Consider the following 24,799-nt stretch of genomic DNA (forward strand, 5'->3'; position numbering starts at 1 on the left):
ACTTACCATCAGTGTGTAAAGTTGCCTACTCCATGGGAAATAGCAAAAATTGAGAGTGACCAACAAGACGCCAAAGATTGTTTTACTTCTTCAATGAAGCCTACAAAGATGCTAAGGGAAGCCTAGCAATTATAGAAAGCAAGGAGGAACATCATGGAGACTAGGGAACAAGATTCTAAGGAAGTAGTCTTAGACCCAGAGGATCGTGATGATAAAGTCCTAATTGGAGTGGATATTGAAGGATCCATCAAAAAGGATCTAATATCCTTCTTACAACGAAGAAAATCAACTTTTGCATGGAAACACGAGGATATGACAGGTATTTCTAAGAACATTATAACTCATAAACTTGGAATTGATCCTTCTTTCAGGCCTGTTCATCAAAAAAGAAGGAAGTTTGCACCAGAAAGAAATGCAATCATCCAAGAAGAGGTACAGAAACTGTTGAAAGCATGTATGATTAGAAAGGTAAAGTATCCAAATTGGTTAGCCAATATGGTTGTTGTTCAAAAGAAAAATGGAAAGTGGAGGGTATGTGTCGTCTTTACTGATTTGAATAAGGCATGTCCCTAGGATCCTTTCCCTCTTCCCCACATTGACTCTATGGTGGACGCTACCGCAGGTCATGAAATGCTGACTTTTCTGGATGCTTCATCAGGATTTCAACAAATTCAGATGGAACCATCTGATTAAGAAGATACAGCATTTATAACCCCTGCGGGCATATATTTTTATATTGCTATGACGTTTGGTCTTAGAAATGCAGGTGCCACGCATCAAAGACTGGTCAATATGATGTTCAAGGATCAGTTAGGTGATACCATGGAAGACTATATTGATGACATGGTGGTTAAATCGAAGAGGGCCGAAGACCACCTCAAGGATTTAGGAGTACCATTTGACATCCTTGAAAAATATAATATGAAGCTGAATCCTTCTAAGTGTGTATTTGGCGTCAAGGCCAAAAAATTCCTTGGATATTTGGTGACCAAAAGGGGAATAGAAACGAGTCCGGAGCAGATCCAAGCTATCATAAACCTCAAGTCCCCAACAAACATCAAAGAGGTTCAAAGATTAACAGGAAGGGTAGCAGCTTTAAACAGGTTCATCTCGAAGTCCTCAGAGAAATGCAAAGATTTCAATAACATTTTGAAGAAAAACAAAAAATTTGAGTGGATGGAGAAACATGAAGCTGCCCTTACCGCTCTGAAGAACTACTTATCCTCGGCCCCTGCTCTGATGAAACTAGGCCTGTAAACAAACCGAACGTTCGGTGAACATTCGTGAACCGTTCGGTGGGGAGTTCGTATATGTTCGTTTATTTAATAAACGAACGAACTTGAACAAAAAACTTGTGTTCGTTTAATTAAACGAACGAACATGAACACATGTTCTGTTCGTTCATTTATGTTCATGAACGTTCGTTTATTTATGTTCATTTATGTTAGTTTATGTATCAATAGAAAATAATTAAATATTGTCTAGATAGGTCATCTGCTTAAAGGTTTTAGATTTGTTAATTTGTGTTCATTTAGGTGTTTTCATTTAAGTTCGTTTATGGTTGTTTGTGTTCATTTACATTTGTTCAGTTATGTTCATTTAGATTTTAAACAAACGAACACAAATGTCCCTTTTTAAATAAACGAACATGAACATAAATATTTGTTTAATTAAGTGTCTATGTTCTTTTAAAGTTAAATGAAAGAACACTAACATGCCATTTTTCATGTTCAATCGATTCCTTTACAGGCTTTCATTATTCACATTGATGAATACATCAGTCTCAATCTCTAGGATTTTCCGATTTTATTTGTGTTCGTTTGTGTTCGTGAACCGTTCGTGAACACATTAATTTCCTTAATGAACGAACACGGACATAAAATCTCGTTCGGTAAGTGTTCGTGAACCGTTCGTGAACACATTATTTTCTTAACGAACGAACATGAACAAGGTCTTGTTCGTATTCGTTCAGTTCGTTTACAGCCCTAGATGAAACCAGTATATGGAGAACCATTGATCCTTTATATGGTTGTATCTCTAATTGCTTTAAGTTCAGTCTTAGTAAAGGATCATGAAGGTAACCAACACCCTATCTACTATGTAAGTAAAAGTCTCCTTGATGCAGAATCCATGTATTCACACCTAGAAAAACTTATTCTTGCTTTAATTATGGCTTCCATTAAGTTAAGACATTATTTTGAAACTCATACTATTATTGTAAAAACTAATTATCCTATAAAGAATGTCCTTAGAAAACCAGAAATGTCAGGTAGAGTGGCTAAGTGGGCTGTCAAACTGAGTACTTATGATATTCAGTATGAGCCTAGAAACATGATCAAGTCACAAGCTCTAGCAAACTTTGTGGCCGATTTTAGTAGTGACATAGAGGGATGATATAAGGCTAAATATATATAAATCCCTTGTTTATTTTATATAATATTTTATTAGTTTTGTTCGGTGTTATGTAAGATTTGTATATTACTAACGTATTTGTATATTTTAGGTTCCGGGTTTCAATCATGTCGAAAAGAGGGCGAAAAACAAGCGAAAACAAGCAAAATGGGAGAAGGCCCGTCGCGCGGCACTTTGGGCTCAGTTTTCTAGAATCTTCTACAAATTTTAAGTCTATGGGCTTAGATTTCCAGAATCTTCTCTAATTTTAAGTTTATGGGCCTTGAAAGTCTATACAAATATCCATAAACTTAACCCTAATCATAACCTGAATACCCTAGCCGACTTGGACGAATTTGGGAGCTCAAGAGGAGATCTTTTGGAGGTTTGAAGGCAAGGAATCAGCCAGCGAAGTGCTTATCATCCAAGGACGAAGACCATGGGTTTTATTGCCTTTAATCTTCCGTTCTTATTTATTTTCACCATGAATTCCTTTATTATTGTTTTGTTTTATTTTATGATGTTAGACTAAACATTATAGACTGCCTAGGCTTATGATTAACCTACTTTGACGTTATGTTTTGATTTGGGATTTATTTATCGTTATGGTTTATTATTTAGTAAAAGGTTTAATTATATTAAATTGATGCGTATGGATATTTAGGATTGTTTGATTAATTGTTATTATTCCATAGTTACCTTGAATATTGTTTGTCATTATGATAGGTTGCTATTAGGTCATCTACTTTGTGTTTTTGACTATTATGATTGATTCGCGATTAGATCATAGGAATAATAATTATTAATTAAATAAATCTAAGTGTACTGCTAACCTAAATCTGTAAAGTGCTAGGTTATTGATAGTTCTTTATTATTTGATCTTGCTAGATTTAGTTCTTCGTAAGGAGTCCGTCTAGGCTTGATTATTTAATTATTGTCTATTGAATCAATTAAATATATTAAACTACCTTTGATTTCCGCGTCGTAAGGTAGGAATTCGTATAAAGGAACTAAGTCATAAATAATTAGGTGGCCGTAAGGAAACTTGATTTTTAATACTGGTGTGCGTTAAAACTTATTAGAAGCCCATAGGTGTCTCTTCAGAAGGGTCAGGGGTCCTGTTCGGGTTTTCTCTTAGGTGTCTATTTTACGATCCGAGTCCATAACTAAATATTTTCCCGATTAATTAACAACTGAAATTTAGGGGATTCTAGCCTAGGTAATTATCTCATCATCATCTGAATTAAGTCTAAGTTCTAAGTTTAGTCGTCTTTAGTTTTCTTAATTAGTTTAAATTAGTTTAAAATTAGTTTATTAGTAAAACCCCCCTTTTAATAAACAAATAGGCGTGTCAGTGTTAGTGTTAGTTGAGTCTAATTAGCTAGTTTACATAATTTAAAGAGTCTCGTGGGTTCGATATCCGGACTTACTTAGCTGTACTAGAGTTGACCGGTTCACTGGCCGGTTAGTAGTTTTAGTCAAGTTAAGAGTCTATAATTTATTACTTAGTGTCTAGATTAACGTGTTTTTATTAGACTACTTTTAGCACATCAAGGAACAAGCCAATCTTGAAGTTCAGCAGCTTGAAGAAACCAAGGATCCATGGACACTCTTCACCGACGGAGCCTCAAATGTTAAAGGGACAGGATTGGAAATACTACTAAAATCACCACAGGGGGACATACTGCCTCACTCGATAGCTTGTGAATTCCAAGCAACTAAGAATGAAGCAGAATATGAAGCAGTCATTGCAGGTATACAACTAGCCAAAAGTATGAGAATCAGGTATCTTTAAATCTACGTGCCTTCATTATTGATTGCCAATCACTTTAACGGCTCGTATGCCGTCAAAGGAGAAAAATTAATTAAATATTTAGATATAGTAAAGGATCTTGCAGGATCCTTCGATTATTTTAACATTACATAGGTACTAATAGAAGAAAATGCAGGGGTTGATGCCTTAGCAAACCTAGCTTCAGCCTTGAAGCTCCCCGGGGATGTAAAAATTCCTATCATTCATGTCTTGTCTCCTTCAATTGAGGAATGCAAAGCAATGAAAGTAGATGGGAATCTACTTACAGATCATGAGGATCACCCTCATGACCATTCATCTTGGATCCTTCCAATAACGAAGTACATCCAAAATGGAGAAATCCCGAAAGGCGAAAACCCCAAAGCTTTCAAAGCCAAGGTATCTCAATTTACTATTATACACAATATGTTGTACAAGAAATCCCTTGCAGGTCCATATTTAAGGTGCATCGAAGAACCCGAGATCCAGGAAGTGTTAAAGGATTTCCATGAAGGAGATTATACAAGGGGCAGAGCACTATTCTCCAGCATCCTAAGGACTGGATACTTCTAGCCTACCATGAAAAAGGATGCTATTGAATACTCAAGGAAATGAGATGCTTGTCAAAGGCATGGCAACATCCTGCACCAGCCAGCAGAACCCTTATACCCCATTGTCTCCTCATGGCCATTTATGAAGTGGGGAATGGATATAGTTGGCAAACTCCCGCAGCTCTAGGAGGAAAAGTCTTTATTCTAGCAATGACCGACTACTTCTCCAAATGGATAGAAGCTGAAGCATTTCCTCAAGTCAGGGAGAAGGAAGTTATATCCTTTAATAAACGAAATATTATTACTAGATTTGGTATTCCTTCTGAAAATATTTGTGATAATGGTTCCTAATTTATTGGGTAAAGAACTACTAACTTTTGTGACAGCTTGGAATTAAGATGATCACTTCAACACCAGTTCACCCACAAGCAAATGGCCAGGCAGAATCGAGCAACAAAATCATCATCAACAACCTAAAAAAGAAGCTTGGAGCAAAGAAAGGCAAATGGGCTGAAGAGCTACCCCATGTGCTTTAGGCAGATAGAACAACTCCAAAGAAAGCCACATGACAAACACCATTCTCATTAGTCTTTGGAACTGAAGCAGTAATCCCTACTGAGATGGTGTATCCAACTGCCAGAATAAGCATCTGTGATCCTCAGACGAATGATGAGAATCTTGCCCAAGACTTAGATACTGTTGAAGAACTTAGAGATAAAGCAAGGTTCAGAATGGCTGCTTACCAACAAAAGATAGTTGGTGCATACAACAAGAATATCATAATCAGAAGATTTGAAGTTGGGGATTTGAATCTGCGAAATGCATTCCAAAATACAACTAATCCTTCTGATGGAAAGTTAGCACCCAAGTGAGAAGGTCCCTACTTGATTGAATCTGAGGCTGGAAAGGGGGCATATCGTTTGTTGAATATGGAAGGTGACATGCTCCCAAGGGCTTGGAATGCAATTCATCTCAAAAAGTATTTTTGTTAATAAGGATCCTGGATCCTAATCAGTTCCATCAACCCGTTATTTGGTAAAACTTTACTTTATAATTATTTTTACATTAACCATGTTTTGTCAAATATATCAAGTTTGCAGAAATGCCGAGCAATAGGACCCTCAAGTGGAAAAAACGGGTTGGCCAACGCTCTCCTAAGTTTAATTAGGCTTGTCTCCAGGTTTATAAGGTTTTCACCTTATCCTGTGAATTTAGGGTTTTGACACCCTCGCTTGGAGCGCTCGATTACCCTGACTTCTGAACACCTACATAAACATAGAAGAGAAAGATAAGTTCTTCTGAATCTATTACTTTCCTATTTATTTAATCACTTTTTTGTTTACTTGCGGTTTCTTCACTTTAGTCGGATGATGATCCTTCACCTAAGGTCCTGAAAGTTCTGTCAAAAGGATCCAAAGCAAGGAACCTTTTTGCTCTCTTGATTCCTTCGAGATCAGCAGCAAGGCTTGAGAAATTGGAGACTGCATAAAAAACAATAAATTTCTAACCAATAAACAAAGGATCACATATTCTCATGATCCTACCCTTAAGGATCCAGCGAATGGGGTAAGGAGTTCCCATTCGGGATGGAGTCCCTCTGGACAAAGAAAAACTGATTCTTCCAGCTCTGATCATTGTGAGTGGTTTTATTGACTAGAAGGGCTGAAACGGTTTGCTCTTGAAGACGAATCTGCTGGAACCATGGGTTACTAGGGTATACAAGCAAGACAAAGCTGAAAGGGTGAAATCATGGTTCTGTTCTTCGATCAATTTCTCGATGGTATGTAGGGTTCTCAACATCATCAGCATGGCCTGAATATAGCTCATGCCGGTGAACGGAAACCTTAGGTTAGGAAAAGGATAAGAGAAGCCAAGTAAGAAAGGAAGTGCCGGAAAACAAACCCAGACACTAGAAATATGATCGCTTTTGATTTGGGGTCATAAGGTCTGAACACAGTACCATTGGGGAAGCAGCGGGAAATACTCTCGATTTCCTCATTAGTAAACTTATAGATTTCGAAGGCTGGATCTTTGAGAAGATTTTGGGTCCGAAGTTCAGGAACAATTTCCCTAGGACTCGAACTAAAGGAGGCTTTCGAGTTCCTCTTTGGTATAATTGAAGATTGCGAGAAAAGATGTGAGAAAATGAAAGAAAAAATCGAGAGAGAAAAAGAAGAATACCTGATGATTATCGCCGGAATAGTACTTTTAATCCGATGAAAGGGGAAGTTATATGGCGTCTCTAGTCTATTAAATAGGGATAATGATGCATTTGCAGGCGACGGTCATGTCATCCTCTCGCCAACGGTTATGATTCAAACTCTCGGGATAAACATTACAGTTGTTATCCATTCACAGCTATCATATTTGGGGGAATTGTTGGGACCAAGATCCTTGATCCTTGAAGATCAATTATCCTCAGCACTCGCAAACGTCTGCTGCCAGAACTAAGGATCCTATATGGTTCAAAGATCCTCAATAGTTGACTTCGAGAATATTTTTATCTTTTTTGCAGGTATTTGAATACGTCTACCGACTACCCTATTTTCACGGAACAAGCATTTACTTAGTCTTTCCAGCTCGCCTACCACGAAGCAACGGCTATGAAGGATTAGTGGACGAACGTGGCCTAGATTATAGGAAGTTAGTTTATTTCCATTGTAGACTCTTTGTATATATTAATGTTGAACTATGGCTAAACACACGCAACACGTATAGCATACTTAGAATTATCAGCAAGATCATTTACACTTTGTACTCACACTCAGCCTTAGTTCCAATCATTGTAATCGTTTTTGAAGTATAATATAATTGGTAGTGATAGTTTTCACTACCCGAGGTTTTTGTGCCGGAGGTATACTAGTTGCCAAGGCTTTTCCTCGTATAAATCTCGTTGTTCATCCTTTACATTGATTACTTTGTTCATTTCATTCATACAAGCATCAAACCTCACATATGAATTTGGTTATTTGATCCTTAGACTAATCTTTGACCAAAACATTTATAGCATATCAGTTATTTGTGAAACTCTTTTATCATCAAACCCTAAGTATATTATTAACTTTCTTACAATAAAGAAAATTTAAATCTAAAAAATAAATATTATAAAACGAAAAATGTAAAACAATCCCGTAATACAAGAGATAAAACCTATTTAATATTATATCTATGTTACCAACCAATCGTGATTGTTGTTTATAGCAAATGGCTTTATTGTTTGTTACCAAATATAGAGATTCCAAACTTATAATCCTTTTGTAACTCATAAAATATAATTATCTTATTTTCATTTTATAATCCAAACAAGGATCGACGTTTTCAATTATCTGGTTGACTTTTTATTATTAATACCATTGATTTCCAAATTCTAAGAACCAAAATATTCCAGTTTGCAAACGTAAAATGGTTATTAACTTATTATTTAATAATGTGGGTTGACTTTGGTTGGGATATAGAAGAGAAGCCAAATCGGTAGAACCTGTTTAGATGGTCAAATCCCCAAACGGTTGGTGAGTTAAATATGACAAATTGATTCAATTAAGTGGCAAAGTCAGACGAAACGCGAAGAGTGGTTGCTGTTGCGGACTCAATAATAGTAGTTCAAAACCATACACAAGCGAGGTGAAACATTTTGTGTATAAAATAATTGTTGTTCAAAAGAAAAAAAAGATATTTGAATCTTTGAAACCAATATTGTTTAACAAGGTCAGGAGTGAACAATGTAGTTTATGATTACCGTTGGAACACTTTGTTTACGGTTTCATATATTATTATTATTATTATTATTATTATTATTATTATTATTATTATTATTATTATTATATTGTTTTTATTGCATGTAACAAAATATAATGCATTTTGCTTTCTTAAATTGTTAAGAGCATTCTCATGACCAAGAAATCACTTGTTTCTCTTGGTGGGTTGAGAATATCCGTTTATCAATTATCTAGTAAATTATTTGGGACTCATGTAGCCCATATCAAATTAATAGTATTCTGAGTCGGGCAAATCTCTTCCATTATACTATATATAATAATTGAATCTAAATCCACAGTAGAGTTAGTTGATGTGCAGGTTTGGTCCTTTTTTCTTTTATTTGTGTCTAGGTTTTGGTTCGATCTTTGTTTCACGTTGTTTCACTTTTGTCCCTATTTTCGGTGAGTGTCAGTACAGTCAAGGCCGGCCATGGCATATGGCAGAGTGGTCAATGGCCATAGGCTCAACTATTCGTTAGGCCTGATTTTTTTTGTAATTGTATGTATTTTTATGAAAAACTATATGTATATGTATACTTAATATTTAAACCCAATTACATAACAACTAACTTGGTCTAGTGGTAAAAGGAGTGTGACTACCAACCAAAAGGTTGTGGGTTCTAGTCTCATTCGACATGTTTAAGCTTATTTTTATACATTAATGTTTTTTTACACAGCTCAAATCATAACCAAGTAAACCAATTTAAAAATTAAATTGTTTAAATCCAACAAAATACTCTTTTTTACTTAAGGTCCAAAATAGTTTTCGCCTTCGGCCCAAAATTTTTTTTCATTTCTCAGAGCCGGCTCTGAGTACAGTGCTCATACCATAACAAACCAAATTGCTTTTTTGTTGTGTCGAAATGATAATCGCTACGATATTGAGTAAAATATCTTTTTTGTATTCTAAGCTATATGCCGAGTGTCAATACCGCGTCGATACTGTAATAAGCCAAACCAATGCTGACCAAATTCTATTTAATTTAGATAAACTTCTTTTGTTGTTGTGTCGATATCCGCATTTAAAAATTTGGTATATATATCCGCATTTAAAAATTTGGGTCTATTACCGAGTTCCCCGAGCGACGCACGAAGGGAGCATACTAGTTAAAAATAAAACTATGTAACCCAAAAATGACAATCACTATCTCCATTTTTATAATTACACTAAAAAACTACATTTTCTTTCTATTTTTTAATTAAATAATATTTTTTTATACTTTTATGATGCTCTTTTCTCTCTCTTTCACTCGCAATCACTTTAAAAAAAGCATTAAAAAATTATAGAGAGTGAATAGTGTTTCTCCAAATTTACTCAACAACAAATATTTCTCTATCTTCTTCACTCACAACCATTTAGAACTACTTTATATAGCATAGAGAACTCACTTACAATGATATGGAGGACCTATTGGTAATACTCTAACATGTAATAAATTTAATGTGCATCTAAAATTGTTATAAGGGGGAGAGGGTGCCCTCAGTTACCATGAATCGGGTAGGGTATCCCCATTGAGGTATGCGACACCTTATTCTTTAAGGATGGTTAGACTCCACGTTATGGGGCGCGGAATGGGGGCGCTTTTGGAACGACCGGCACGGAAGAGAGGTAAAGGTGGGCTCTCTCTCTCTCCATCTCTCACACAGGCATACATACATACATACATACATACATACATACATACATACATACATATATAGGGGTGCCCAAGGGCCTTTAAACCATAGCGGGCCATTATGGAGAAGGGCTTCGAAGCCCCGTTTTCTACGTGGTGATGACGTGGCACCATGGAGGGGATTCGAGCCCCCCACCATAGAGAACAACCTTAGAGAGAAAAACAAATGGGTGACAAGTACCTGATGAGAGAGAGAGAGAGAGAGTTGGGGTAGTTGAGAGAAGTGTGTATATTATTTAAGTGCATTTAGGATAGTTGAGGAGAGTATTGACATGACATTATGGGATTGATAGAGATTGGAGAACCTTAGATGACTACCGCTCTCTCCCTCACGATGAATATGGAATAAAATGGATAAAGAAATTCTCAACGAAAAAAGTACTCCCTGAGCAAGAGTCTAACAGCTTACATTGGTGGATTGAAGCAGCTTTAGTTCACTTCAGGAAATGGTTTGTTTTTGTTGATCTTATAGAGTGGTAGCTCCAGAACATTTACAGAGAGAAAATCATTGTCTTACTACTGCTGTTCTAGTGAAATGCCTTGTTCTTTCTCTAAGAATATGTAGCTCTTAATGCCAAATTGTAGAAAAACCGCATTCCCGAACAAACTGGATGATTACTATGGAAGAGTTGGTGAACATTTTTTTATGATGGAGATCATACTGAAAAACAGAAGAATTTCGTAAGAGCATAACTTTTATGGCCTTACTATCATGGTACCTCAAGTTAGCTATGGGCAAAAGGCCACCAAAGCAGGTTTAACTATTTAGAGCTCAGTTGGCCTCTTTTTGATACAGAAAGGATCAGAATTTAATTCTACTACTTTAGTTGTTCTTATTACCACTCGTCGGGTAGTTGTTCCGTAACGCCACTAGTCTACGACTAGCCGAAGAAGGCCAATCCATGTGGCCTACTTGAGGAATGTAAGCAAGACCCGAGTAGACGGGTCAAGGTTCTATGGGGTAGAGTTTTTAATTATTAATTACTCTTTTGACCTTGCTATGTTTATGAGTTGTCTATATGCTAAATGTCAAATATGTCATAATTTTTAAATAATTATCAATCACCGACTCTTGTTCTAAATTACGTTGAAAATAATCCAATCAAAATTATTCATTAGATATGCGGTTGTCATATAAAGCTTTTATTTTTAATAATATCTAGTTTGATTAAGCCATCATTTAAAAGCATGGTATGAGACATGGATTAAGGGCGAGCAACATCACAAAGGGAGTCGTGCAAAGTTGTGGATTTTTGTTGACGACTTTTATATCCCTCTTTTTATTTTATGTTTTGTAATAAAAGTTCACCAATTAAATTAACAAAACTAGCCCTATCCATACACGAAAACGAGGTGAATTACGATAAATTAGATCGGATTTTGTAGTTTTTTCTTCTGCAATACCTTGACGTGACATGAGCGTGAAAGGGGGGGGGGTGAGGTTCTCAAGAATCAGTTTTCTTTTTATATAAGTATAAGGGCAAATCACTTATTTTGGCTTTTTACCCCATATTGTAAGGTGGATCTCGAAAGATATGAAAGATCTCCCTCCATTTGAAACGGAATTGCTACTTTTTTCTTGTTATTGATAGAGGTATTCTCCGCCCCTGTCAAATAAAGTAGAGAGAGAGTCTTTCTCCAATGAGAATAAAGAAAGTTTTTGGGCAAGACAAGAAAGGAACTCGCCCTTTGACACCAAGGGATAAGAGCGGTAAGGCTGGCAATGAGACTTGATGAAGGGAATCTATGAGAGAAGGTTCTCGACGAACCGGGTTCCGACCGAATAGAGCGAGCCAACGAGTTCAGTCGAACAACGTAACGATTCTAAGGGCTCGATCCGTATTATCTTGACTTGGTTCTGCTTCCTCTATTATATTTTAATAATACCGGGTCGGGTTCTTCTCCTACCCACGCTGAGCCAAATCTTTTGTGAAAGAATAAAAAGGCTCTGAAAAAGAAACAAAGCGACCTGAGGAACTACCAACAACAGAAGAACTAGCAACAGCGGAAGAAACATTTTCTAACCTCAGCTTCACCCCCTTCCTCGGGATTCTTTCTTTGATGATATGCCCTAAGCCCCTTTCTTCAGAAGACTGAAGTCATTGGTGCTTTGCTGATAAGGGGTATAAGCGCACCATAAAGACTATCAGTACCTATCATAGACTTGACTCATTTTAATAAGGGCTTCAATTCATTTCCCCGAGTTAGAGGGGTTTTCTGAAGGTCTTCCTCACAAGGGCAGGAATTGAAGAGGGGAGAATGAGCAGACATCGAACGATTAATTTCTATTTCTTGTTATCGTGGAATTTGTCATCAAGATGGATCACCCTTTTTCGGTCAACGAACTCATACTAATGCTAGGACTTGTCGCTTGTGCAAATTCATAAATGAAAGAAGTAGACAGATAGCCTTGGTACTTGTCTGATCAATCACACTGATAGCTTCATAATAGTTCACTGAAATTTTATTGGGGATTTCACCGGTACAAACTAATCCAATATCGATATATAGTAGGCCTCCTTGGCCACTCCACTAGTGGCTCGGCTTCGTCCTAGAAGAAGCTCTTGGATCCTACCCTGCGCCTCTCTAGGCTAGGCTTCGCTATCGCTCATGACTGGTATTTATAATATTGTAGAGATCGGCGGCCTTCTATAAGCTTCGCCAGAAGCGACTAGTCGCTCTGAATGTCCCATTCCTTCGCTACTTACTAGGAGAGTCGCTAGCTAGCTTGCATTCTATTCTAGAAACGGTAGCTTCTGCGCCCTTCCTGCCTACTGAAAGGGATGTGAATGATCATGACAGCTCTTAAAATCCTACTCAGTCTGATTAGATATGTCACTGAAAGAAAGGAAGTGTGATTATGTTCCCTCTTTTTTTTGAGTTTATATGAAGTTTTTGCATTTTCATTGGTTTTATAAAAAAATGTTGAAAAAACTTTCAGTGTCTTATATGTTCAATCGATGACTGATTGTCATCGTCGATAATATTCCTTAGTTATTAGTAGTGGTGATATGTTGTCTTAAAAGAAAATAAAAGTTTGATGCTTGGATGACCATAATATATGTTAACCCTTAATTTGAAAAAACAAACAAACAAATAAAGACATTTGACTGTATAAAATTAAAAATTCTAGACAATATTTTGTTTCTCTTAATCAGATAAATATAATTTAAAAACCCATCATTGCGGTTATGGGTAAGGATGAACATTTGGTATTATTTACTAACATCGGTATCTGGCCATAATCAGTATCATACTGATAAATTTGCTACGGTATTCGTTACCCTTATTTTCAGATATTCAATACCAATACTTTTGATACCAATAAGATACCGATCTCATCCCTTATTACGGGTGATTGAATCGTTTCTTCAATCATTCATTTTACTCAACTTTCAATAAAATAACTTATATATGTATTCCATGATCCGATGGCCATGTTTTTTAAGATAAAGAAATATGCATTCATATTAACACCAAGTATTGAACCAATTATTATTCTTATTAGAATTTATAATAGATGACAGTCGATTCAAATATCATTTTATAATGGTTTAGTAAAATATTATCACCATTACCAGCCAAGTCATGTTTGGCATAGGCATGTCTATATATAGAGCTAAAAATAGAAGGTTCAAACACAACAAAACATCAAGTGAAAGAACCTAGAAAACTAAGAAAAGGAAGCATGATGAAAAACATTCTTGCATGTTTGGTTGCTTCCATTTTGGTGGTTGGGTGCATGGGTGGTAATGATCATGGTCATGGTCAGGGCCATGGTCATGATAAGGTCCATGGACATGGCAATGCCCATGGTGTTGGCGGGGGTTTGCAGGTGGATTATTACCAGAACCGATGTGGTTCGGTTGGTTGGGTTGAAAAGACTGTAAAGGATATTGTATGGAGCAAAGTTGCTGCGGATCCTTCCATGGCTGCCAAGCTTCTAAGGCTTCATTATCATGACTGTTTTGTGAGGGTAAGTACGTATATTATATTACGGGTATTTTATGAAACGCGCCTGATCTTATTGGTTAGCAGCTTATAATTGGTTGTATTGTTTTGAGCTTGCAGGGATGTGATGGATCAATTCTATTGGATCCTACTCAAAACACGACAACGGAAAAGACAGCTGGGCCAAACAGATCTATTTCAGGGTACGAGGTAATTGATGAGATAAAGACAAAGTTGGAAACTGCTTGTCCGGGAACTGTTTCATGTGCTGACATTGTTGCATTGGCAGCTAGAGATGCCGTTTCCTTCCAAGTAAGTGATTTACAGTTTTACACAATTAGTACTTGTAATATTACTGTATTAATGGTTTAAAGAACTCGACTTCTAAACTTATTTTATTTGTCTAACTCATGGTTTCATCGTCATCGAAAATCACAGTTTAAGAGGGAAATGTGGCCGGTTTTTACGGGAAGGAAAGACGGAAGAGTCTCGTTGGCGTCTGAAGTCGGTGGAAATTTACCATCTGCAAACGCCAACTTTACGACCCTCCTAGCCCAATTTGCAAACAAAAGCCTTGACCTTAACGATCTTGTAACACTTTCAGGTATACAATCTTATATAGATGATTAGATATACATACACACAACCACATAATTAAAACCTCATAAGATATTATGTATTATTAATCAACTACATACATGGATATAGTTAAAAAAAAGATATTTAAACAGATTATATCTTTCAGACCATCTTTTATATATGCATGCATGCATCTATATATCATGTAACTAAAGTTTTTGTGCGATTAATTACTAGGGGCGCATACAATTGGGATCTCACATTGTACCTTAGTCTCGAGAAGACTCTACAACTTCACAGGAAAAGGGGACGCTGATCCGTCTCTTAACAAGGATTACGCACAAACATTGAGGAAACTATGCCCGAACCCTATTAACCCGGCCACTGCTCTTGAAATGGATCCTAACAGCTCCCTCGCATTCGATTCGGATTACTATCGCGCTTTAAACAATCACAAGGGTCTTTTTGTATCCGATGCAGAATTACTCACAAACCGGCAATCGGCTGGGGTGGCAAAGGTTTTAGAAAACCCTTTGGTGTTCTTCGCTCAGTTTGCTAGATCTATGGTGAAAATGGGGGCTGTTGAAGTTCTTACAGGTGGTCAAGGAGAAGTAAGGAAAAATTGTCGTGTGATTAATAATATATAGCCAATGATTATAACCATCATTAAGACTTGATTCCTTGTGATTTAATGATTTCTTTTTTTTTTTCTTTTCAGTTCTTTTGTAATGTTTTTCTTGTGACAACTCGTAAGAGTTGAAATTCAATAAAATAAAGTGTGTTTTTGACCTAAATTCTAGATATAACTGTCAAGATTTGTTGTAAGAATGTGTCCAAAGGAAAATGTATAATTTTAGTGTAGCAGATCAATGCGGCGCATCTGTTCACCTTGTCGCAACAGGTCACCTTGGCGTAGTAGCAGTGTTTTAAAAACCGGTTAAAACCGGCCGGTTGAACCGGTTAAACCGGATTTCACATAGCAAACCGGTATTTTGAGCCCGGTATTTTTGGCCGGTTTGCTAGAACATTGTACCGGCGGTTTTTTCTAAAATACCGGTTTTTACCGGCAAACTGGTTTTATGTCCAAGAAATTTTTGATATTTATGGCTCATATTTTATCATAATTACTTTTAACCTAACAATTAATATTTTAACGTGTAAACTTTAAGACTGTTTTTTTAAAATTGAGTGCTTTTATATTATTTTTTTAATATGGATTAACTTTTGGATTATCTTTTGTTATGAAATCATTTACTTTTGGTTATTTTTGGAGTTAAAGTTATATTTATAGGAAATTATAAGGTAAAATGTTCAACCGGTTGAACATCCCGGTATAACCCGGTTCAACCGGTTGTACAGCTTTTTAGCCTAATCCGGTACGAGTAAAAAACCGGTTTTTAAAACATTGCGTAGTAGAACACGTCGGTGAAACAGAATTGTCGCAGTTAAATAGGCGGCGCAAATTGAGTTGACGCAACATATGTGACGAGTGCCTAATTGAGATTGGTAGATTTTATTAAAAAAAAATTTGAAAATAAAGCCAAATGGCTATTTTATTATACTCAAAATGTCATATCTTTTTCTTAAGGCTACATGTGGTGGTTGAAGTCATCACTCATCACTAAGATTCATCCTATCATATAGTGTCACATGGCGCTAAGATGTTCTAACCCTTCACCGCTTGTCGTTTGCGTCATCGTTCGCTTGAGCCTGTTGTGGTCCGATAGCCATTCGTGCCACCGACCCCTTCACTTTTTGCCTATCGCGACCACTAGCTGGCTTACGTGTGCTGTTTGCTGCTCCGCATGTGCCATCCCGGTGCGGTGTTCGCCATCCAGGTGGCTCGTGCCACCCGTTTGTGGCAGCCATTAGTAGCCCGCAACAGACAGTCTAATTAAGATAGGGTCAACAAGGCTATTCTCGTAAATTTTCCTTATACGAATAGTTTAAATCTTCTAACTTATACTACTAAAAGAAGATGTATTGTCCACATGCCATTCAATTAGGTCATCCACATAGGTTGTTGATGTGCGTCAGATATGTCTATAACAATGAATGACCCTCACAACTAAGCTTTAAAATTAAAATGAAAATCCTAACCACACACAACCGGCAAGTGTACCGGTCACAAGTAGTATAGACCTAGGAGGTCCGAGTATCGAACACGAGGACACGTAAAAACGCTAATGATCACTAACCCTAAACAAGACTTACCTAAGAATAATATTTAATTGATTTTAATTTTAGTTTTTCTTTTTTTAAATTAATTAACTGGACTAACTGGACTGGCTGACAAAAGTTACCAAAAATAGAATACTTAACGGAGAACTAACTATGCTGACTTTGGATGGAGAAAAACGTCTACCTAGGTCTGAATCAAACTGTAGGTCTAACAAACAAATGGATTGGATGATATCAAGACACCGGTTCCTAAAGATGACACGACTAAGGATCGCTCAGGCTCACTGGATTACCTCTCGATCTCACTCAACAAACCTAAACTACTCTAATCGGCTAAAACGACCCAACCGGAAAACAATTGTTAACGTGTTCTAATGTTGACTCACCTCTCGGTCTCACCAACACTCGACCCTAATGGTAATGAATACTACACAACCAAGGATAGAGGAACAATTTAATTTAAACCAAAATAGATCAATTAGTCGCTCAAAACACCTAAACCGGACAAGAAACGAACCCGCTCTCGCGCAATCCTTATTCTAGCATGCAAAGGTAATGAGACAACCCTACTTCTTATCACCTCTCGGTCTCTAAGAAGGTGTCTAACCGCTGTACTTTAACCAATAATTCAAGCAACAAAACACTACGGTTGTACCTACCGCAAACAAACCCTAAACACAAAGTCTAGAATCAAACAAGCACCGATCAATCAATACAAAACTAATTAACCAACGCAAGGTGTTTAAGCAATGAATTAACAAAATTTCCAACCATCAAACACAACCTATTTCATGTCTAAACCAAACTTTCCAATAACAATTCAAGTCTATCAATCAAGCAATCCAATAAACTCACCAAACACTAACAATAATCATCATTCCTAGGTAGAACCGACAAGTTTAGCCTACAATCATTTTTGGACAGCCATGAATACTCAATAAAAACATTATGTAACTCATCTCAATCATCAATTCAATCATTCACCAATCAATAATAATCAAAAACAATTCAACCTTCAAAGTAATTGCAAAACTACTTAGCAATTGAACAAGAAAATTAAAGATGATGAACAATGTTATAAGAGAAAGGATATGCAATGTTTCGAGGCTGATTGTGGCTGAAATAATTGATGAAAAACCGTCTCGAGCCTTTGTTCTTGCCTCCTTCTTCCTTAGACTACACAAGCTCCAAACCCTAACCACCAAAACTTTTTTCTTCTTTTTCTTGCTGCCTAAAATCCCGATCGGAAATGGTCTAGGGGGCTAGGGTTTTTTTATGTTTGTTATTATAATATAAAAGAAGGTCTTGGGCTTGTCCAATATGCATATGGGCCGGGCTTTGAGTTGTTTCTTGAAATCGTATGCGTACAAGGCCCGTAAGCTCCTCGAGAAGTCCAGTTTTTCTTCCTTTAACCCGTAACCTACAAGATAAATAAAACTATGTAAAAACTAGATAAAATAAGTTAAAATACATTAAATATAATATACAAACTTAGATAAAAGGTTGCGAAAATAAGTGTGTTTTACAACACATCAATTGTTATGTGTACAAGTTTCTAATTTAAAAAAATTCACTTAATTATCTATTTTGGTTTAATTAAAAGCGTTCCACTTTATATGGTTTTGAACTGGAATGATAAAATGAAAAACATTTTAGTTGAAATCAAACTCACTACTTTACTTTTAAAATGTTTGCGACTTACCAACTCAACTATGATGAATTGATGCTAAATTTCTATTTTCCTTAATAGGTATAAATTCACAACTTCCCATTTTGATTTATTTTAAAATACAAATACAAATTATTTTTATTAATCTATGTATTTTAAGAAATATGATACGTGTTATTAATGTTTTAAATGATTAACAATATCATTTCAGTTAAAAAAATTAAAGCATTTTTCATCGAATTCTCCAAGTTTATCATATATGTATATTTAATGTTTTTTTTATATTTTTCACCGTGTGTTACAGGGGACACTAACATAGTATTCAATATATAAATTTCTCTTCTTTATCTGGGCACGACTCTCTTACCATGTGGGTTTGTGAAAATCTCATCTCCAGTTATGATGATGTGTAGATGTTAGACAATATATTATGTTAGATCTTGTAGTTACAATCTTGATTTTAGATGGTAGTTGAATGTAATATTCTATCTTATATATAGGGATATATTGTAATGCATTAATCAAGAAATCAATAATTAAAATCACATTACGTGTTTCAACTTGGTATCAGAGCCAAGGTATTCAAACCCTAGCTGCCGTCAACAACCAATTGTAGCCTACATCATTTTTTTTCAGTCGATCAACAACCCTATCCTAATTCATCATGGCCATGATTACTACCTTTACAACCAAGGAGAAAACAGCACATAACTCCCATAAATTCGCTTTCAAACTATCACCCACCATTTATGGGTATTGGAAAGCCATGATCCATCCCTTCTTAGTCACTAACAATTTATTTGGCTGCATAGATGGGACAATCCCATGCCCACTGCCTAAAACAGCTTCCACAACTGATGTTGTATCAGTTGATAACCCTAGCTATCATCATCGGATCTCCAATGATGCACACGTACGAATTATTGCCATCTCTACAATATCTGAAGCCTCTTTTCAACATGTTCAAGGAATAACATCTAGAGATCTCTGGCTTTCGCTTGAGGGGGCATATGCACCACAAAATTCTTCCCGGGAATACACTCTCAAAACTCAACTTTTAAAGCTTGAGATGAAAGGAGATGAAACTCCAATCTCCTATCTCAACCGCGCCCAAGAATATGCCAATGCCCTAGCCAACATTAGCAAACCAACCAAAGACAAAGACTTGGTTATGCTTGCCATCTCCGGTCTTCGTGATGAATACAATGGCCTCAAGGTAAATCTTCTAGGCCGATACCCACCGGTAAAATTTAACGAATTGCATGGCCTTATTTCTGATTATGACTTTCTGGTAAACAAAACCATAAAACCCTCTCCACAAGCTTTCATGGCCTCCACTACCAATCCCCTGCTGCAATTCCCGCCATCTCAATTAACTGTTTGGCATCAGCTAGCATCCCAACTAGGGTATCAACTTCAACCCACCGTCTCTCAAAACCCTCAACCTCAAGCATTCTATGCAAATCGCCCGTCAAACAATTACCGTTGCAATAGGCGTGGCAATTCACATGGCAATACACGTGGTAATCATTCCTACAGAACTCATGATGATTCTCGTGGACACGGCAGCAGCCAAAACCGACAGCAGCAGTTTGCATGGGCTTCCACTCAGAACACAGTTTATGGCCACTATAACCGTTGTGGCATCCATCATTTGCCTTCCCAATGCCCTAATCAGTCAAGTACCTCTGCTGCTCGTGCATCACCTCAAGCAAACTATGCAATCTTCTGAAGTTGGGTCACAATCTGGTTCTACCTGGATTCCCGACACAGGTCCAACAGTCACATCACACCGGATTTCACAAGTTTGGATAACTCCAAGGCATATTATGGTAACGACAAAATCCATGTTGGCGACGGTAACCCTTTACCCATTCTTCATATTGGCTCTTCCAAAAACAATATTTTTAATCTTTCTAATATTCTTCACGTACCAAATGTTACAAAGAACCTCTTATCGGTTCAACAATTTTGTATCGATAATGATGTTTTCTTTGAGTTTCACTTGTCTTTTTTTGTTGTGAAGGACGAGTTACACGGTCCATCCTACTCACGGGTCCAAGTAATGGTGGTTTGTACTCGATCCATCTTCCCCAATTGAAGTCTCTTCCACGTCTTTCCTTCACCGCCACTAGAGCTTCTTCAACCATTTGGCACCAACGTCTCGGACATCCTCATGCTCGTGTTTTACAAACTATTGTTTCTAGTTGTTCTTTACTTGTTTCTACAAAACTATTTCCAGCTTTATGTTCTGCTTGTCAAATGGGAAAATCTTCTAAGTTATCTTTGAATAATTCGAATTTTCGTAGTAATAGTATTTTAGATTTGGTTTATTGTGATGTTTGGGGCCCTGCTTCATCTCTTTCTTTTGATGGATATAGATATTTTATGTTATGTGTTGACCACCATTCAAGATATATGTGGTATTATCCATTAGCACAAAAATCTGATGTTTATTCCACTTTTAAATCATTTGTGACAATGGCCGAACGGCAGTTTAATATCAAACTTAAAAATGTGCAAACTGACTGGGGGGGAGAGTTTCGCAATCTCACACCCTTCTTCTCCTCACTCGGTATTATTCATCATCGTTCTTTTCCTCACACGAGTGAACAGAATGGTATCGTTGAACGTCGAAATCGACACGTTGTTGAAACGGGCCTCTCTCTCCTTGCTCATTCTAACACTCCACTACGTTTTTGGAATTTTGCATTTGAAACAGCCACTTACTTAATCAACCGACTACCCTCCCAAACCTACTCAAACAAATCCCTTTTGAGCATCTCTTCAAACTAACACCAAATTACTCTTTTTTTCGTGTTTTTTGGATGTCAATGTTTTCCCTACCTCCGTCCATATAATCGACATAAATTAGATTTTCGGTCAACACCTTGTGTATTTTTCAGATATAGTCCTATTCATCATGGGTATCGGTGTTTGGACTTGACTACTGATCGTGTGTATATTGCACGTCACGTTCGATTTAACGAGCATCTTTTTCCATTTACACCAGTTCCTTTAACCGAGCCTACCACCAATCCCGCCCCTTATTTTTCCACCTTTCCAACACACGTTAACACCACATCGCCCACTCCGAACCGGCCCGAACCAACCCCCGTTACCGAAACAGTCCCTGTTACCGAGCCAGCCCCTGCTACCGAGCCAGCCCCTATTACCGAACCAGCCCTTGTTACTGAAACAACCTCTACTGCACCACCTGCACCAGTCCCTATTTCTAACCAACCCACCACTCCACAACCTGAACTTCAGCCCATTCCCATTCGAACACCTACCATACCATCTCACACTCGTCTAGCTAATCTTCGCCCTAATCCCAAAACCACCACTCGCTATAATCCCTCTTCCTTCCATACATCCACTAGTCAAACTCCTTCTCTTGAACCATCCTCATTTACCGTCGCTAACAAATTCTCGGAGTGGCATCAAGCCATGGCGTGAAGAGTTTGGTGCTCTTGTTAAGAATGGCACATGGTCTCTTGTTCCTTATGCTAAAAATACTAATGTTATTGATTCCAAGTAGGTTTACAGGTTAAAGCGGGATCGGCACGGTAATGTCACTCGTTACAAAGCGGCGACTTGTGGCTAAAGGTTTTCGCCAACTGGTGTTGATTTTCAAGAGACTTTTAGTCCCGTTATCAAGGCTACTACCATTCGGGTCGTACTATCACTTGCGGTCACCAATCAATGGTCACTTCGCCAAGTAGATGTCCAAAATGCTTTTCTCCATGGTGACTTGAAAGAAACCGTCTACCTTCATCAACCACCTGGTTTTGTTGACAAGATTCATCCAAATCATGTGTGTCTTCTTCATAAGTCTTTATACGGCTTGAAGCAGGCTCCACGGGCCTGGTTTGAACGCCTATCTGCTGCTCTACACCAACTCAGTTTCTTGGGTTCCAAAACTGACCCGACACTCTTTATTCTGAAGTCTTAGGGCACTATTGTGTATGTGCTTGTTTATGTTGATGACATTATTGTCACAGGGGACAATCCGAAAGCTATTGATGATGTTATTACCAGGTTAAGCAACTCGTTCGCTGTAAAAGATTTGGGCAATCTTCACTATTTCTTGGGTATTGAGATCATTCCTCATGGAAAAAGTCTTATTTTGTCTCAGCAAAAGTATATCCGTGACTCAATTACGCGTGCTGGGCTTACTGATTGTAAATCGATTTCTTCACCGATGAGTAGTTCTCAAATTTTATCTCTTGGTGACAGCCCTCCACTTACTGATCCTACCAAATATCGTCAAATTGTGGGGGGGGTCTTCAATATGTGTCCCTCTCGTGTCCCGATATCACTTTTGCTGTGAATAAAGTTTGCCAGTTTATGCATGCCCCAACCGATAACCATTGGTTAGCTGTTAAACGGATTCTGCGCTATTTGAAGGGCACATCTCATTTTGGGTTGCTCGTTCGACATGACTCTGGATCTACTCTTCATGCTTTTACCGATGCTCATTGGCACAACAATCTCAAAGCATACTCTGATGCTGACCGGGCAGGATGTCCAGATGATCGTTGATCCACCGGGGGGTTTGCTGTCTATTTAGGGTCCAATCTTGTCTCATGGAATGCTCATAAACAGCTTACGGTTTCTCGTTCATCAATTGAATCTGAGTATAAAGCTCTTGCTGACACGGTTGCTGAAATAACTTGGTTGGAGGCTCTCTTGAATGAACTCGGTATTGTCACCAAGTCTTCACCTATGCTATAGTGTGACAATCTAGGTGCCACCTATCTATCTGCTAATCCCGTGTTTCATGCTCGCACAAAACATGTTGAAGTTGATTTCCATTTTGTCAGAGAAAAGGTGGCTCGAGGCAAACTTAAAGTTCAATTCATATCTACAAATGATCAAATCGCTGATGTGTTCACAAAGCCGCTACCGTCACAAAGATTTCTACTTCTAAGGTCCAAGTTGCAGGTTGTTCCCCACCCTCAACTTGCGAGGGAATATTAGACAATATATTATGTTAGATATTGTAGTTACAATCTTGATTTTAGATGGTAGTTGAATGTAATATTCTATTCTATATATAGGGATATATTGTAATGCATTAATCAAGAAATCAACAATTAAAATCACATTATGTGTTTCAACTGTAGATAACGATATAATGGATAAATTTAACATTATTATTTTAAAATAGAAAGAAAAAATAGACATGACATGGCATATCTTGGTATTATCTAATAAGATTAGGAGTAAGGAACAAAAAGTTTTCAAACAACAGAATTTTGGTAAATGTTTCTCAATGTACATTTTGGTAAATAATTTTACCAACTACACTTTTTTAGAGAAAAAAAACTTGACAAACTTAATGGGTAATGGCTCGGGGGAAAACTAGTTCTGTAACAAAACGATAGTCAATATCAATATGTTTAGCCCACTTGTGAGAAAGATGCTATTGACTGATAAAGATCACACTAAGATTGCCACAAATAATCGTAAGTCAACTTGATGGCAAAACATAGAGTTCCTAGCAAAGCTATGTGATAGACACAATATAAGCACACATTAACCATAGCTCGGTATTCAAATTCATAACTCGACCATGATCTAAGTGAGTTCTTTTTACCATTCCATGAGACAAGATTTCCACTAAGAAAGAGCAACAAAAAATGAACAGTTAAAAGACTTATAAAGATACACCATCTTGACGTAGTGCATTGAAAAAGGTGATCATTTCCTCTAAAAAGTGAAATGTCTAATTGATGATCCCTACCATCTAAAGAGTCAAAGAATCAAGAAAAAATCTAAAATAGATTCGTTAACATATTTGAACATTTATAAATCAGTTGTGCCATCTTCATTCTTTAAACCCTTTACTTCTTGCATTTAATATTATTACTATAAAATAGCTTAATTAGCATTCTTTTGTCATTTTGAATGGCAATTTTTCTTACCAACTTAAATTCCACCTTTACAGCTAGGCCAACAGGTCATAGACTCATAGGTATTGCATTCTTAAATCAAGAAAAATTATTCAACACCCACTCAAGCTTTTAATATCTTTTAGTTTCTAGTAATTATGTTATATATGTTATATAAGTTAAGACATACAACTAGGAAAAAAAACGGTTTGATTGGTTTCAACTCAGACTGGCAAAAGGAACGGGTCGAGCCGCAAAACTGTTGCGACGGGTTTGGTCAAAACGGGCAGATTTTAAATTACAGGGCAAGCTGAGTCGGGTCAAAACAGAGTGGGCCTGAGCAGGTTCACCGGCGGC

At 37.1% G+C, this 24,799-nt stretch overlaps 1 protein-coding gene across 1 annotated transcript; it reads left to right on the plus strand.

Annotated features, from left to right (window-relative positions):
- Positions 1-13,802: 13,802 nt before the first annotated feature.
- LOC143594590 (peroxidase 24-like) lies at positions 13,803-15,342 on the plus strand. The gene is made up of 4 exons (XM_077073859.1): positions 13,803-14,141; positions 14,237-14,428; positions 14,555-14,720; positions 14,933-15,342. The coding sequence occupies exons 1-4, from the start codon at positions 13,854-13,856 to the stop codon at positions 15,340-15,342; spliced, it is 1,056 nt and encodes a 351-aa protein (XP_076929974.1). The 5' UTR covers positions 13,803-13,853.
- The last annotated feature ends 9,457 nt before the right edge of the window (positions 15,343-24,799 follow it).

Source organism: Bidens hawaiensis, unplaced genomic scaffold (genome assembly GCF_021521415.1).
Source record: "Bidens hawaiensis isolate Kalapana, Puna unplaced genomic scaffold, B.hawaiensis_p1.1 tig00001692_1, whole genome shotgun sequence".
NCBI classification, from domain to species: Eukaryota; Viridiplantae; Streptophyta; class Magnoliopsida; order Asterales; family Asteraceae; genus Bidens; species Bidens hawaiensis.

Bases quoted from the DNA above. Each gene is read 5' to 3' on its own strand.
- LOC143594590 (XM_077073859.1), top strand. From the start codon at position 13,854: ATGATGAAAAACATTCTTGCATGTTTGGTTGCTTCCATTTTGGTGGTT. The intron at 14,142-14,236 runs GTAAGTACGTAT...TTGAGCTTGCAG, and splicing joins ATCATGACTGTTTTGTGAGG to GGATGTGATGGATCAATTCT. The intron at 14,429-14,554 runs GTAAGTGATTTA...CGAAAATCACAG, and splicing joins GAGATGCCGTTTCCTTCCAA to TTTAAGAGGGAAATGTGGCC.